Here is a 17,293-nt window from a genome sequence, read left to right as displayed (position 1 = left end):
GGTTGTATTCTTGGATTGTATTGAATTGACATGGAGATACAACTCATGCCCAAGAAAAGGAATGCTTCTGATGCTTTTTGACATAGCTCTTCTCTGTGAGTGAGACTGGCATACTCTGTCTAAAGGAGAACACCCCACGTTGGAAGGAGCAGCATTCTGTTTTCACGGCAGAAGTTCCCATTCTGTACTGGAAGACAATGAGAACTCATCACACAGCAGAGGCAGCATACGGCATGACATGAAAGAATGAACCAAAAAGCTGTGAGGCAACATGACTTCAGGCTCATTACAGGAAACTGCTTTGAAATTCTTTCTACAAACTCAGGGCAATGGAAAAGAGGTCCATGCCAATCTGATTACTGGGGCTTGCAACTGCCCCCAGTCTTCTTAGACGTACCAAGGTGATGTTCAGTAGAACAGCACTGACCTAGAACTTCAGCAGCTTCCGTCATGAGGTAGAGAGAGGACTTTGCATCCAAAGGCAATGCCATTTTTTCCTTCCAGAAAAACAAAGGATAAAGGCAGGACCAGTAAACACCTGGGGATTACTTGTGATGTCTCAGATTTATTTTTCACTGCCTGCTTATTTCACTCAGACACTGAAAACCTCATTTCTACAATGCAAAGTTTTACATTTTTTCATGTACATAAACACAGAATAAAGCTACAAACAGTTAACTTGGGAGACCTCACAGCTGTGTGAAAAAGACACTTTGCTGCACTCATGGCACTTGTCTGGTGCAGAATCTAGTACTTACCACTACGATGACTCCTGCATTAAGTATTGGCTTAGCAGGCTAGCTTCTTGAAAAATAGGGAGAAAAAGAACAGTTGTTGACTCAAGGCCCACACAGATGTAGAAGAAGTTACCTTCAACTTGCAGAACAATGGTCATATAAATAAACTCTTCAATGGCCTCAGGCTATGGCCTGGACTCCAGTGGAAAGAGGCTTAACAAAATACTGTGCCAGGGTAAGGCCCAGCAAACACTACATGGGACTGCATGGGAACTCACACCACAGCCTAGAAACATAGATTTTGAACAGTGTGGAATCAAAAGACTAGTTTAACAAGGGGACTTGGGGATTATTTCAGAGTAAGAAACTTAGCCTTAGGGTTAAAGAAGAGCAGTACAGTTTGCCCCAGGCTCCACTTGTACAGGCTGCACAAACCACCAACCCACAGGTAATTTATGAGGAAAGCTATGTGCACCAAACTGCTGCCTTCTACTGCAGTGGAGACTTCAAAAATGAAGGAGTACTGCCTGTGACACCTGAGCAGCCAGACTTGTTTTGCTCATTACTGTAAGTTGCAGAGATCCTAGGACTCTGGACACAGAAATTCAGGGAAATGGTGCTGGTAGCAGAAGAAAAAAAAAACACAAAAAGGGAGGTTGCCTGTCATAATCAGTATAACTGAAAGATCTAAAACTATTTAAACAAAGTTTAGGGAGAGAGTTTCCAAGGAAAAACAGCTGCCCCCAAAGAGGACAAAGGTGAATTTCCAGTGGGAAGACTTTAATCTCTAAAGTACTGAGAAATTCAGCAGTTTGCAGCAGTGGGACATAGGCCAAACAAGCCTATTATGTCTCTATCCATGGACAGAGAGGTTCCTATCAAAGCATGGCTCTGCTGTGGCCAAGGCAGAGCTGTGATGTAATCTAAATGCTGCTTTGCAAAAGGTGAATTCATTTCATTACACCTTGGGCCAATGTCTGGCAGCCGAGAGCACCAGCAAATGAAGGTATAAATCTTTCAAGACTTGAGCAAGAGAGACCAAAGAGCAGAAGTCAGAAACATGTCTGAAACCTACTGCAGAACAGCTAAAGAAAGTGTAAGAATTGTCACTTCACTTTTGTCAAATTGATCACCACCAACTGGTGAGATGGCAATGACCAATTTCCTACCTGGGCTGGCCAAATGAAATAGAACTGCATTTCTCTGGTCTTCTACCAAGGGCCAGATGAAAAGGACTGGCATCCAGCCAGCCCATGCACAGAACAGGTCAGTTTCCATAGGAGCAGCAGGAAGGTGCTCAACTGCTCTGTCCACAGTGCTGCAGTACTCAGACAATGTTGTTAATCTCTCCAATACCAGGAAAGAAACACTGGTTCCTTCCTGAAGATGAGACAAAGTTCCTGGTAGGTACAGAGACAGTCTGATTACCTAAGAGGACAAGGTTGATATGATGCAGAAGTTCAGGCTCATGTTCCTCAGGAACACACATTTGGGTAATTACCTTGCCCTTACACTGATAGGATTTATATTGCTTTTGAAGATCGGCTGCTGACATTGACTACAATGTAACAAAATAAAAACTGAGCACAACAGATGATGTAAAAGACTGTCTGTAATAGACTCATTGATTGTCATAAAGCTAATACACCTAAACACAGTTCTTGACAGTAATTTTCCTAATTCTTTCATGCAAGTCAATGACCTGCTGTGCACGGCTTTTCAGAGATAAGGCCTAAAAAAGCCACTGCACACACATGCACAGAGATTTTTTGATGCCTTCACAAGGCGTTTTCTCTAACACAGAGAAATCCCTGACAGGAGGAATGATACAACTTGCTAGCCTTAACATGCCAAACTGAGGATAAACAGAACTAAATGCTGTTCTGGGAAGTGAAGTTCTCAGGCCAAAGCTGCAGACTTGTTAGCTCAGGCTCATACACAACTGGGGATGGGGGTCAAACAACTCAAACATGAAACTCAGGTTTTAGCCATTTACCAATGAGTAACAGATTAAAATTAACTTTTCACCACATGTTTTGGATACCACAGAATCATGGAATGGTTTGGGATGGAACGGATCTTAAAACTCATCTAGTGATACCCCCTGCCATGGGCAGGGACACCTTCTACTAGGCTACGTTCCTTCAAAAGCCCTGTCCAACCTGGCCTTGCACACTTTGAGGGATGGAGCAGCAACAGCTTCTATGGGCACCCCGTGCCAGGGCCTTGCCACTCTCCCATGGAAGTTCTTCTCATTATTCCAATAACCCTGCCCTCTGGCAGTGGGAAGCCATTACCCCTTGTCTAAGGTCCCTCTCCAGTTTCCTCGGAGAACCCTGAGGTACTGAAAGACGGCAGTAAGGTCACCCTGGATGCTTCTCTTCCCCAGGCTGAATAATTCCAACTCCCATAGCCTTCTTTTTCTTTCTTCTAATGAATTAGATTCTATTGGAAAATTATCAGACAAAATTAAAGTGCTTCTCTTTTTTTTAACAAAACCTTTACCTTTTCCCTTTGGTGCCCTATAAATAAAGTATCAGATAATGTTTATCCTTTTTAAATCTGCAATCTTACGTGTTTCATTCTTGCTGGACATTCTTCAAGAAGAAATATACCACAATAATTTCTGCACAGACTGAATTCCTTCAGATTTTGGATATTAAGTTCAGATTCCTAGTATCCAAGACACAGCCATGCTGTTTCAGCGCCCATTTCAGAAGAATGATTGGAGTTGTTTTTCCATTGGACAAGTCAAATGCTCAGACAAGTATTCCTAGTCTTCAGGGCTCCCGTATTCAGGCTGCATTTCGCAGGGGTGGAAGGGAGGGAGAATGATGGGTGCAGGACAGAGGTAGGACAGCCCCTGAGCTGAATCCTTTCACATTTCAAGATGAACGAAAAGCACAGAATTGAAGCAAGAATATTTATGATTTTATATACCCTTTACATTAATGTTTTTTGTTAAGTACGGGCACTTTCAGGAGCTTCTCCTCGGTGACCTCGCAGAGCCTTCACCAGCGCAGCAGGACCAGCACCCGCCGAAATCCGCGCGGAACCTTCTAAGAGATCAGCGGCGGGATCCTTTCATCCAGATGGGTCCCGGAGCCACTCCCGCCGTTCGAGACCGGCGGGCCTCACACGCTCCAACCTGACACCCAGCAGTCACCGCCAGCTAGTACCCTCCGCTCACACCGCCGGCACCGCAGCGATCGGGCCCCCCGGCTCTGGCGAGGTCGGCAAAGGTCGGAGGGAGCTCCCGCTCCCAGGCCACCTCATCCTGCAGCCCGACCCCACCACAGCCGGTTCCCCGCCCTAGGAGGCCGCGGCGGCCGCTCCCGCGGCGCTGAGGCGCTCGGTTGCTGGTGGGACAAAGCCTGAGGGAAAAAGAGGATCCCGCGAAGGGTCCCGGAGCAGCCCCGCGCGCCGCACTCACCCACCTGCGCCGCTCCCACCCGGCCGCGCGCGTCCATCACGCGGCGGCGCAGAGCACGCATCGGCCGCGCCGAGGCACTTGCATCATGTGCCTCTTCTTGACCAATGGGGGGACAGCCGCGTGGCTCCGCCCCCCCCCCCCCCCCCCCCCCCCTCGCGGGGGCAGTTGCGGTGCCGGGTGCGATCCCCGAGCGGCGGAGACAAAGCAGGCCCGCACCGCACCGCACCGCACCGCACCGCACCGCACCGCACCGCACCGCACCGCACCGCACCGCACCGCACCGCACCGCACCGCACCGCACCGCACCGCACCGGCGGGGGGCGGCATAACGCAGTGCAGTGCAGCGCCAACCGGCAGGGGGCGGGGCGGGCTCGAGGCGCTCGCGGCCGCCGGTGCATGCGGCGTGGGCGCAGGCCCAGGCCCAGGCCCGATGGCGGCCACTGCCACCATGTCCCTGGGTAATTACAGCAGCCTGAACAGGGCCCAGCTTACCTTCGAATACCTGCACACCAACTCGTGAGTACCGGCTGGGGTGGGGCGGGCCCGCGGCATCTGACCTGCTCGGGACCCCGGCTCAGTGCGATGGGCCTGGCCTGGACGAAGCCCCGCGGGCCGGTGGGGCTGAGCAGCTCCCTATATCCGGCCCGAGCGCTTCGTGGTCCTTCGGGGGACCGGCTTTTGTACCGCGGACAGGTCCGCGGGTCACGGAGAGCCTGTGCGTGGGGACAAGAGGCCCCGGGAGGAACGGGTAGTCCCCTTGGGCACCCAAACCCACACGGTCGGCTCGGACCTCTGCAGAACAGTGTGTGTGCGCTGTCGTGCTGGCCACCATCCCTCTGCAGCATCTGGCTTTGTGTATGACTGAGTGTTTTGCAGGTTTATTTTTAACAGGATTATGATACTTTTATTCCGGTCAGATTTTTGCATGTCTCCAGTGAATTCCCCAAAATAACACCTCTTGAGAAAAGGCAAAGACATTCTTTAAGATGAATTTCTTGTGGGCGCATGTCTAGAAAATGAGGAGCACCATCAGGGAGCAGCACTTAAGCGTGGTCAGGCACCCATCAACACCTGCCTGCTGCTCCTGAGCCTTGTAATGGCATGTATAGAAGAGATGGAAGAACTTGTTCTGCCCGAACTGGAAGAACTCTCTGGAACCATTTGGCATTGCTTCATTTTGATCAGTCGGTCAGCAGCGTAAGATTGTCTGCTGATGTTCTGTGGAAGAGTTGACTTACTGTTATCCATCAATTGAAGAATAAATAAAGTGCAGGTTTGTATTTTTGTTGCCCTTTTCAACATGTGAAGGATCACAGTGGTCTACAGCAGTCTGAGGAAGGCACAGAAATATGGGCAGCTTGGTTTCAAAGGGTTTTTGTCTGGTTCTGTTGGTAATGCGATATACCTACAAGAGCAATGCAAGAACAGTTAAGACCAATCTCACATGTGCGAAGACCATTAGAATCCATTTATTTTTAGAATCAGGAAAGTAATGGGCTTTGAATAGGGAAATAAACCTAGTAATGGCTCCATGTCACATTTGGGTCTGCTCTTTAGCTTGGATGGTGGCAGTTGCATATGGAGTGAACAATCTGGTGTCTGAAGATGGACAATACTGAGTCATGTTGTGCTGCTGTTGTTGATTTGTGAAATTCTCATATTCAGCTCCCGAAGACAATCTTTCTTTATGGATAAGAAGACTGTGCAGATGATGGCAGTGCTCTTTCAGCAGCTTGTGTTTGCCTGCAAAGCTCCAGAACTCTGCCCATCTTCATAAGAAGATAAAGCCTCTGCTAAAGACTGAGTTGTTGCTGCAGCTCTCAAGTATATAGAAGCTACTTCATGTTGCCGTTGTGGTTACACTGCTCTCTGCTTGTGGTGTGCTGCATGTCTGCAGTGATACATGCACTACCAAATTCTTGGAAAGAGCTGTAAGCCAATGCTTGGATAAGCCCAAGCCAAAGCTCCTTGTCCATCGTGAGCAAAGAGCCTTTTGAGGTTATGGGAATCAGTGAATCAGTGCGTAAGTGAAATGCTTCCCTAAGAATGGCAATGGGAGTAATGGAAGTCATTGTGAAAACAAAGAAAGCAGCAAACTGACTCATAACAAACAACTTCTCCTGCTCTTCCAGGAAAAAAAAAAAAAAGAGCAAAAAAGAAAACAAGCTAATCCCCAAATCAAACCAAGGCCAGTATAGAGATTTTGATAGAGGAGACTGGTCTCCTCTGGACTGCTCTCTTGCTGAGGAAGACCATCCCATCTTAGATAAATTCTAGTTCAGTGCTAAGTGTGTTCTCATAATCAAGGAGGTGGAAATTCTTTAAATTGCAATGAAAGAGCAACCATCTGGCTGCTAGGGTGCAGAAGAAAACCGTGCCTTTTTATAAATTTTTTTTTTCCTCGTTCCTTTTTAAGACCTTCTTTCAGGAAAGTTTCCATATGTCTGACTCAGAGCACTCAGTCTGAAGTGCTCTACAGGAGACAGTTGATCAGGTCCCTGAGCTTGAGGACCTGCAGCAGATCTTTCCAATAATAGTTTATTGCTTACATGATGGTGCATGGAGTTGAGCCTCCAGCATCTACGTGAATAGATTCATTTGCCATACTTTTTAAAAGTAAAAATATTGCTGTGCTTTTCCAACTGCTTTACTTGATGACTAGTTGAGTGGAGACAGACTTTTTATTAAGTTTTGTAGCGATGAGACAGAGGGCAATGGCTTTAACCTAAGAGTGTAGATTCACACTGGATAGAAGGAAGACGTTCTTTCCTGTGTAGGTGGGGAGGCCCTGGAACAGGGTGCCCAGAGAAGCTGTGGCTGCCCCATCCCTCAAAATGTCCAAGGCCAGGTTGGATGAGGCTTGGAGCAACCTGGCCTAGTGGAAGATATTCCTGCTCATGGCTGGAAGTTGGACTACATGACCTTTAAAGGTGTTTTTCAACTCTTATGTTTCTATGTTAAAGTTCTTTTAAATTCTAGAATGAAAATCAGTGTGCATAAGCATATGAAAATTACATGTGCATTGTTTTATGACTTTCCAGCGTCACCTGCTTGCCTTTGCCTTGGTATTTTCCTTAACAATTAAATGCTGTTAAATTAAGATACTTCCAAAGTTGATTCATTGAGATGGTGCCAAAAATATAACAGACACCAGCCAATTTGTATTTGCATGTTTTGAATATTTTTTTAATAAAAAAATGGAATGATTTTATTAAAAGTTGAGGACCTGTAATTGTCTTCTGGCAGTAGATGACCTTTAGCTTGCAACTTGTGTGTTGTGTAACTGGAATTGTCCTGGTGAATACAGTTGGAGTGGAAGAAGGTCACTCAAATAGACTTCAAGATGACTAAATGATGGACTTGAGGAAAACTAGTAATAGCAGAACAACAATTATTTCCCTACCCCTCCCCACCCCCCGCCAAAATTCCCTCTTCATCTTATGCTTTTTGTCTATTTTGGCCTGAAACAGAGTGCATTATTTAGAGAATGGATGCTTTTCCTGATGCATGTGCCAAAATAAAACATTTTCCCAGATGTGCCCTCCTTCAGAAGAAAAGTGAAGTCCTAAAGTCTCTCATTACTGCAGGGTCTAGAGTCCACCTAGGTTCAAGCAGGAGGTTCCTGTAGGAACTTCTCACAAAACAAGTTTTTCTTCCCTTGGAACGTTACTCCAAATGATTCTTTGTAGAGGTGTTTGAAGTTAGACATGTTTTAGAGCCATCTGACTTGGCCTTTTGTCACCTATGTTTCGATAAATTACTAGTGTTGGACTCCCCTTTTAAGCCTCCAGTTCTGCGTGGAGCTGGCTCAAATGGAAGTGCGCATTGTGGGATGATCCAGGCCAGTCTTTGTCTACCCAGACGAGCTGTTGTTGACAGTATGGATTTTGATACTACTTTCCTTCCTTCTATTTGTTGTTTTACCCATTGTATGGCAGTAATAGTTGTATTTTGGGTACTCTGATGCAGGTTGTTGTGGCCTCTAATGATGCCTGTCTAAATTAAGCTCAGCTTGTTTGCAGGTTACTAGCAAGCTCTGATAGGCTTAATTTTGCCAACAGTTTGTCTTGTTTTTTTAAAGTTGTGCTGCAAGTAAAATAATCCCAAACTTTTTTGAGATGTGAGAAATGGTCACTGATTGATTATGATGGGTATGAAATATTTCAGGCACTTTTGACTGTAAGGCAAGACCAATGGGTTTGTTTAAGATTAGGTGATTAAATCAAGCCAAAGCACTTAATCTGACTTAAGTTAGATATTGACAAGTGTGTTCAAATTCATAAACTGAATAGAAGACTTTTATAGTATATATTCATTTCTGTTAGTGATAAATAGCTGGAGTGAATTTCATTGGTTGTAGCAAGGTTTCCCTTTGCTTGTGTCAGCACAAGAGGTTGTAGTTTTGGGAGATGGTCAAGATCAGTAGAGTCGGGCTATGTGGAGATGTTTTGTTTTGTCTTTCTTGTCATCTATAACTGTGCTATCAATTGTTTCGTTCCAGCATCTTTCTTTGGAAGTCCTTATTTTTATCTTATTTGCATCTTTTCTTTGAAGTATTCTTAAATTGTGCAGTAAAAAGTGCTCATAAAGTATCGTTACTAGTGCTAAAGCATGCATTTGCTTATGGGTTACTTCCTAAAGAGACTTTGGTGATGTTGATCTGCGGAGCTGAATAGACACTTGTAAACTCAAGAGAGCACTTGAAATGTGTAATCATCTTACATATCTGCTCACTCACCTCCTGAGTGGAATGGGGAGGTGAATGGTGTAAGGCTAAAATCCATGGGCTGAGATAAGAACATTTCAAATATTAGAGTGAAGAAACATATGATAATAATAGGAAAAAGAAAGAGAGAAATAAACCCCAAAAGTCAAGTGATGCTCAGTACAATTGCTCAGCACCCATTGACACATGCCCCACTTGTCCCCCAAGAGTGATTGGCCCCTCTTGGCCAGCTCCCCCGGTTTGTAGACTGAGAACATTCTGTGGTATGGAATATTCCTCTGGCCTGTTTGGGTCAGCTGTTTTGACCATGCTCCCCTCCAGCTTCTTGTGTAGCTGACTAGTGCAGGACAGTGAAAAGTCCTTGACTTAGGGTATGCCTGGCTTGGCACCAGACATTGGTGTGTTATCAATATTATACTCCCACTAAATCCAAAACACAACTCTTAACACCTACTGAGAAGAAAATTAACTCTATCCCTGCTGAAACCAGGACAGCAGGAAATCCTGTTCAAAGGAAGGAATTCCAAGATTGTGTTTCTGTGGAAGCTTTCTGATTGGGTAGATAGTCTTTCAAACACTGTTCCCATCAGTCTTGTCTCTGCAGGAGAGTGGAGGTATGGAAATCTCTGTTCCCATGGTTTTAGTGGTAACTTTAAAGCCTGATGTGTTTTCCTCTGACTGGAGCTCTTTTGATGGGTTCAGTGTGATCACCCTGAAGATGGCTATGAAAGCCTGTTTTGTGGTCATTAACAGTATGGACAGCTATATATTTTATGTGTGGGAAGTACCTATGTGTCTGTTCTAGGAAGGCTGAAAATATGAAGAAATATCTTCTTTTTGGTCACCTGTTAGCTGTATGTGAGGGTTTTGTGCAAACTGAAACGTGTTGATAAAACTGGTTTCTGAAGTCTTAGTCTCTTCATTGAACAACATATAGGAGTAACAAATTTCATCAACTGTTTCTCCAAATCTTTGCCGTTAACCTCTATGTTTGAAAAAATTGTTAGATTTTGAAGTTAGGTTGCCAGTTTGGGCATGAAGTGGAGATATGGCATTTATGTCAACAGACAATGTATTATAATGATTTTTATTAGCTGCTTAAGTTTTTCTCACTATCTGTTTCAATGTTGAGGCATATAACTAATGGCTTCCAAATGGGAGCTGCTTAAAAGAGGTGGCAGTTCAGAGTCTGGAAACTAAACGTATCTCTTGAGATTGTGCTGAAATGGTAGCTGGGTTCATTATTTTAGTGTTACTTTGGGAAGGTGGCTTGGTACAATGGTGTCAGAAGACTTTCTCTGGATTAGTAGCAGTTGCATCTGCTGGATGTTAGCCAGGATCTGGAAGCATTTTTCTGTCAAAAATAACTTCTGCAATGGGACTGCATGCACGGGGGACACTCACCTTGTTCATAACGTTGTTCATGTCTTGTTGTCCAGAGCGGCTGTGGCTACCACATCCCCAGAAGTGTTCAAGGCCAAGTTGGACAGGGCTTGGAGCAAGGTGTCCCTACCTATTGCAGGAGGACTGGAATGAAATTAGCTTTAAGGTCCCTTCCAACTCAAATTTTTGTGTGATTCTATGATAATCCTTATCTGCCCATATTTACTTATAGGCAGTATTTAGTTTCTGTGAAAAGACCTGTCACTGTGCTGTATAAGGACTTGCATGAACTGTTGACTGGGTCATAGGCTGGTTCATTGGATCATCATGTTCTCTATCATGTCTGTGTAGCTGCGATATGTTTTAGACCACAGTGAGCTGCAATTTGGGGCAGACTGGCTGCTGCATGGCTGCCTCTGGCAGACGGTAAATCATTTGTTCCTAGTCTGCTGTCAGCCAGACCATAGTGTTGTACCCATTTGACTGGATTTGATTTAAAATGTAGTTAAGATTCTAATTTATTTAAAGGTCTCTTATTTTTTTAAGTGTTGGTGTAACTCTGCTGATTTCTGTTTGATTGCAGAACTACACATGAGTTCTTGTTTGGTGCCCTTGCTGAACTTGTAGATAACGCCAGGTATGTACCTGAGACTGCCTAATTCCCAAGGTAACTTTGGTTAAGATTTAATTCACCTATGTATTAGTTGATCTTAAGCAATTTTCACTTCTAGTAGATTTTACAAGAAAATAGTAGTAGAAAAAAAGCTATGCACGCAAAAAAAAAAAACTAGTAGATTTTACAAGAAAATAAAATTAAATTTTATTAAAATAAAATTTAATTTAGTATGAATATTTCACTTATTCCTCTTACATTGCCACATCAGCCCCCTAAAAGAAAATAATTATTCCTGGAAAGACTGGTTTGAATGAATCCTGGAGCAACTCATATTGAAAGGAAATTCACAGCAGACACAAGAGAGATTTAAAGAAAAAACTAGTCTGCCTTTTTGTGTAAAGAAATTGCTAAAATAAATATTACAGGAGCTGTGACTCTTCTGATATCTAAAAAGTCATAGTATCAAACATGACAATGAAAATCAAATCAGAAGTGGGATGCTGAAAAATAGAGCAAGAACTGCTAAAGGAATTTTGACACTTCAGGAAATAGGGTCTTTGGAAATTGCAGGTGTTGGCCCACCTGTCTCACATCTGTGTGGAGGGAATCCCTGCTATAGAGGCCTCCCAAGCCTTGCATGCTTTTGTCTTGAGCTAGAGGAAGTACTGTCATGAAGCACTGTGGAAATATTTTTGGGATTATTTTCTCTCAAATGTGATTTGTCACAGCGTGCATTTTGTGATGTAAGGAGCTGAAACAGGCATTTTTGAGTTGGAAAGCTTCTGTTTAGGGAATCAGCTGTGTGTGTGTGTGCATGCATGCGAGCTGGTGCTGTGTTCATGGTTGCAACAAGGTAAGAAAAAGTAGGGTCTTTGGGGGTGGTTTTCCTTTCACCTCTTGATTCCCCTCTGGCTGTAGAGAGGTTGTCTTCTGGGAAGAAGTACCTACCTGGGCTGGATGTACAAAATTGAAACAAAGTGTCTGTGGCATTTGTCAAGTGGGGTTTTGTTACAGCTCTATAGTTCCACGCCTCTAGTCAGCAAACCAAGGTTGGTTTGGGAAGAGGGCAGTAGTGCGGTACATGCTGTACTTTCAAATACAGAGGAGGATGCAGTGTGTGAAGGGCCTTACTTCAGTGATCTTGTAATGACAGTTTCCTGCAACAATCTTGAATGTATTGGAATGAAGCTTTATGTTGAGTTACTAAACCTTTTGTTGGCAGCTCAATAAAAAAACTATAGGTGTTGTTTGTTTTGTACAGGAGGGAGCTCAGAAGTGTGTACTCATTTGATTCCCAGCCCCAGAATGACTTTTGTTAGAATGCTGGTGGTACTTCCTGTCACCAGAACTGTTTGTGTCTAGCAATATCTTATGCTGGAGTTTAGGTTCAAATAGACAAAGTGCAAGACAATGTTTTCTGTCACTGATGACTGTGGGGCCTCTGTGGACCTGGATCTATACTGCCAGTTATTTTGGAAATGACTGTGTGTGCCTGGATTTTTAGCTTCATTTCTGTTTAACGTTTGGATATCAATTGTGGTTTTATTTCTTTGTAGAGATGCAGATGCCACGAGAATAGACATTTATACTGGTAAGTCACTCATGCTTCTTTCTTGCATGTCAGCAATTACGCCAATAGTTAACTTGGATTTAGGCTGCAAATGTATGTTGTCCTTGATTGAATAAGAGCGAGAGTGCTTATGCCCAATCCTGGGGTCAGTACTGGGCCCCTCAAGACAAGAAAGATATTGAGGGGCTGGAGCATGTCCAGAGAAGGATAAGGGAGCTGAAGAAGGGGCTGAAGCACAAGTCTGATGAGAAGTGGCTAAGGAAGCTGGGGAGCTCAGCCTGGACAAAAGGAGGTTTGTGGGGGGTCTTCTTGCTCCTACAACTCCCTGACAGGAGAGTGCAGCCAGGTAGAGGTTGGGCTCTTCTCCCAGGTAACAAGAGACAGGAATAAGAGAAAACAGCCACAAGTTGTGCCAGGAGAGGTTTAGATTGGATATTAGGGAAAATTTCTTCACTGAAAGTGTAGTCAGACACTGCCCAGGGCAGTGGGAAAGTCGCTATCTACCCATATTTAAAAAAATGTGTAGATCTGGTGTTTAGGGACATAGTTGAGTGAACTCAGCTGTGTTACATTTGTGGTTGGACTTGATGATCTTAAGAGTGTTTTCCAACCTGAATTATTCTATTGTTCTACCATTTCTTATGTGCCATAGTGCCGGTTGTCTTTCAAAAAGGAGTATCTTTACAAATATTTGGGGAAGCAATTAAGTCAGCCTTCACCTGGGGTCAGGTGAAGTGAGTTGCTCTTTGTAGTGAATTCTAGAAAACTCCACTGACACAATACAGTTTTTTAGTGAAGAAGTTCTTAGTAATTCTGTAACAAAAATCTGGTGCTCTTTCTTACAGCTTAGCCATATTGCAGGTTTAAAAGTCCTATTTGTTGTGTTACTTTTGTTGTTAACACTGATCCCATTTTATGGAACTTCAAACTTCTGCTTATGGGAGCAGTGAATAACTCTTCTCTTGCAGAGAGACGAGAGGACCTACAAGGTGGATTCATGCTGTGTTTTTTGGATGACGGAACAGGAATGGATTCTAGTAAGTGACAGAAGGTTATACCTGCGTTTGCAAGCTGAAGTTTCATGTTATGGTTTAAGTTGAGTTAACAGCTTAGTTCCATTGAAAAGGACATGTTCCATGCCTGTTTCTGCCTCTCCACCTGCTCTTTCACACCATATTACATATCAAACCATTTACCTCTTCCATTGCAGAAAACTAATCTAGTCAAAAGAAAATTGTTTTGCTGCATTATAGAGTTGGGTCAGCCTGGCTTGAAGTTTCCCAGTACACTGAAGTTGGCCTTGGGGCTGAAGGGAGAATAGTGGAGCAAGAAGGGATACAACCACAAGGTTTGATGGCATAAGCCTTTTCCCCATCTGGCTGCCAGATGATCAGTGTATCTCAGCCCTAACCAGAAGGTGTGCCATGGCAGAAATTAAGGTTCTGCTTTGAAAACAGTTTGCCATTGTTTCATCATGGACATTGTGTTTGAGATCAATACTGGACAATATAAAACCTTAGTAATATGGGAATATAGCAAATGTATTTCTGCCTTGTAAGAATTGCTGTAAATTGGTGTTGTATCTAGCAGGAGAAAGCTAAAAGCTTTTCTGCTTTACTTTAGCACCAATGTACAGCACTGTCAGCCCACCTTTGAGTCCTGAGGACTGGTAAGTCATCCTGTGGGGAGTTCCATACAGGGCAGAAAAACTGGGTGAAACTGGGAGGTGAATTTGGAGAAGACAAAGGAAATGGGTAAATAAGCAACAACTAACATTTTTGCACTGATTCTTCAGTACTTTTAAGTTCCTCTTGTGATATTTTCATAGTTCAATCCTAGCTGGCAACTCAGTCCTACACAGCTGCTTACTGCATCTCCACTGGGATGGTGGAGAGAATCAGAAGGGTAAAATGTGAACACTTAATGGGTTGAAATAAAAACAGTGCAGTAGGGAAAACAAAAGCTGTGCACACAAGCACAGCAAACCAAGAAATTCATTCCCCACTTCCTGTGGGCAGGCAATTGTTCAGCCATGCCCAGGAGAGCATCATGTAAAACAGTGACCTGGGAAGGCGAATGCTGCAAGGCCTCATGTGCCCCTCTTCCTCCTGCTTCCCCAGCTTTATCTGGTGAGCTCTACACCAAGATGCATGAAGCTTGGAGCAGCCTGGTCTAGTGGCAGGTGTCCTTGCCCATGGCAGGGAGTGGAACCAGATGGTCTTCAAGGCCTGTTCTAGTCCAAACCATTCTGGGATTTTATGATACTGTCTGGAATTCCTTGGGTCAGCTGGGATCAGCCATCCCAGACTTGTCGCCTCCCAAGTCCTTGTGCAACCCAGACTGCTTGCTGGTGGTGTAATTTGAGAAGCAGAAAGGACCTTGATGCTGTGTAAGCTGTGTTCAGCACTAATGAAAACCGTTTATTAGCAACACTTCTCTAAAATACAGTCCCGTGCAAGTTAGCATGGAGAGATTGAACTCTATCCCAGCCCAAACTCATATAGATATGAAGCATTTCATTCAATTTAGTTTGGGCTTTGATACACAGATTTGTGACTTCCATAAAGGAATTTGGTTTGAACTCTAGATACCTTCTGTATATTCTTTGGAATACAATTAAGGATGCTAAACGGGTCTCCCAAGAATACTTTTCTGCCATCAGTCTAGCTGAAGGAAACAGTAAAGCCCCATCCACAAAATAAAAGCTCTGAGGTTGAAGTGTGGCCCTCTGATAGTCCTTAGGATCAGGGAGAGGAAAATACAACCTTCTCTGCCTGTGTTGAAAACTGCATGTTTCTCTGGAAGGTGCCAGATATCTGTTCTAATGCCACAAAATTTTGTGGCAGGTTTTATACAGTTATTGCTTCTGTAGTGCTGGTTTTGTGACAAAATGGGATTTAAGTATTGGCTATTGTCTTGATTTAAGACAATTTAAGGAGGATGCTCTGAAATGAGTTGTATCCCCTTAGTTTTAACCAATCCCTTTCCACAGGAAATAAATATGTCAAAATAAGTGAAAAAAATAACAGTTTACTAACAAGCAAAACAGCAACAGGCACAAACTAACAATAAATGATCACTAGATACAAAATTGCTAAATGTCATGGACTCCCTGGGAACAAAGAGAAACTCAAAATGGCAGTGACACCTTTCCCCAGGATGACACTTGCCATGGGCAACCATGTGGGGAAGACAAAGGGAGGCAGTCCTCCCTCTTATCTCTCTGGTGGCAACACTCCATCGGTGTATGCGACTGACACGCTCTGGTGACTGGTACTTGGTCAAGGACTAGAACCTGTGAAGGGCTTCACCTTCATCTTGGCAGAGGATAGCAGGGCAGCCAGCTAAGGTGGCTCAGACTCTGTCTTCTCGTGTCAGCTGGCTGCTGCTGGCAGCTGCAGCAGCTGCAGGGACTGGGGCCTCTTCACTTCTCCTAGCACCTTTCTACAGCTGCAGGCAGATATTGCAAAATTCACTCTGAAACAGTTTTTGATTATGACATGCAGGTCCCATTTTGTAGCAACAGTTGCTACTGTTGTGAGCACAGAAAACCTACCTGAAACAACCCCCTCTGGAGGTCAGAGAGAAACAGAGGAAAAAAAAACCCAAAGCAGAGCCTCTGCCTTGAGCAAAAGCTATGAGGGGAGAGACAACGATCTGCCTGAATGTCTTGACTTCAAAAAGCTTGACACTCGCCTGCCCCCATCCCCAATCCTGTGGTTCTGATTCTGGCTGCACCGCTGGGTCTTAAAGAGACTTTCAATTTTGAGCACAGATGGATATGAAATAAAATAATATTTGGGTTGCCTAGGACAGCTATTAAGTGGCTTCTTTTGACTAATCTTTCAGCTAAATGTTGAAGAATTTTATCCTGATAGCCTGAAATGCTCAGTAGAGAAGATTGGCAGATACTGTGCATTGCAGGGGTGTTTCACAGCGCTGTGCATTGAATATAGCAAATACCATTTCATTCAGGTCCTTTGACTGTCTTGATGCTTGACCAAGGGCAGCCACTTGGAAGCTCTGTGTGCTGCACCATTTGCCTATCAGCAGGGACAGAAGCAGCTGAGGAGAGTCTTCATTCATACTCCTGCATGGGGCACTCTGGTTTCATCCCTGGCTGTAGGGATGCAGGGTCTATCAGTTTTAAAGGTATCCTGAAGATCTCCTATCTGACTTTAAGAGATGTCAGCAGAAAACTTTTTATTGGACTTTTCTCCCTCAATACAGACTTTGCTTCAACAGAAATCTTGTATCTTGGGAGTGTTTTATTTTTGTGCATGATAGCTTCAATTAAAAATTGTTTTTATTGTACATAAAGCTGACATGTTAAAAAGAATACCTCCATGACTTGCTGTAGTGCTGTTGTAGCCCGTTCTAGTGTGGGATCTTCCCAAGTCACCTGAAAGGATGGCTTGGAAGGCTGGATGGGGCACCATCTGGGGATGATGAGTGAATAAACCCAGTTGCGTCTGGGCATTTCTAAATGGAGGGAAGAGCTGAAGGGCTCAAGTTAACTGTTCCAGTAACAGTTTGTGTTACTCTGTCTTGTTGCTGTTCTCTTTGGTCTTGTTCTGTCTTGGGCAATTCTAGATTTTTCTGGCAGGCTCTGAAAACAGAAGTGTATAGTGAGGCAGTTGGTCAGATTTGAGTGCTCTGTCTGATAGTTTCTGATTAGGAAGCCAAATAAAAAACTCCTCATTTCTAAAAATTAGGGGTGTTTGTCAAGTGATTCCTGCTGCAGTTGCATTCAGTACTCACTGCATTAGCTCTCTTAATGATCACTCTGGGTTTTGTGGTCTCAAGCTGGAAACATCTCACATTGTAG

General features: G+C 44.0%; 1 protein-coding gene and 1 long non-coding RNA gene across 6 annotated transcripts in view; one reads left to right on the top strand and one right to left on the bottom strand.

Moving 5' to 3' along the window:
- Positions 1-3,646: 3,646 nt before the first annotated feature.
- Positions 3,647-4,272, bottom strand: LOC132336048 (uncharacterized). The gene is made up of 2 exons (XR_009488797.1): positions 4,175-4,272; positions 3,647-3,961 (listed from the first exon to the last, which is right to left on the bottom strand). It is a non-coding gene; the product is annotated as an uncharacterized LOC132336048 (long non-coding RNA).
- A 58-nt stretch (positions 4,273-4,330) lies between these two features.
- The window catches only part of MORC2 (MORC family CW-type zinc finger 2), a 50,467-nt gene continuing 37,504 nt past the window's right edge, over positions 4,331-17,293 (top strand). For 4 of the 5 annotated variants that reach the window (XR_009488791.1, XM_059863099.1, XM_059863100.1 and 1 more), the window contains exons 1-4: positions 4,331-4,686; positions 10,863-10,916; positions 12,452-12,486; positions 13,434-13,502. Coding sequence is in view for 4 of the 5 variants with exons in the window: in XM_059863099.1 (XP_059719082.1) it covers positions 4,601-4,686; positions 10,863-10,916; positions 12,452-12,486; positions 13,434-13,502 (244 nt within the window). In the remaining variant the exon portion in view is untranslated. Of the gene's footprint in view, positions 4,687-5,087; positions 5,444-10,862; positions 10,917-12,451; positions 12,487-13,433; positions 13,503-17,293 lie in introns of all 5 variants that reach the window. The other variant, XM_059863101.1, reaches the window with a different exon arrangement.

The sequence above is a fragment of the Haemorhous mexicanus genome, chromosome 19 (genome assembly GCF_027477595.1).
Source record: "Haemorhous mexicanus isolate bHaeMex1 chromosome 19, bHaeMex1.pri, whole genome shotgun sequence".
Classification (NCBI taxonomy): Eukaryota; Metazoa; Chordata; class Aves; order Passeriformes; family Fringillidae; genus Haemorhous; species Haemorhous mexicanus.
The sequence above is the reverse complement of the archived record's forward strand: the minus strand, read 5'-3'. Positions and strand labels throughout refer to the sequence as shown.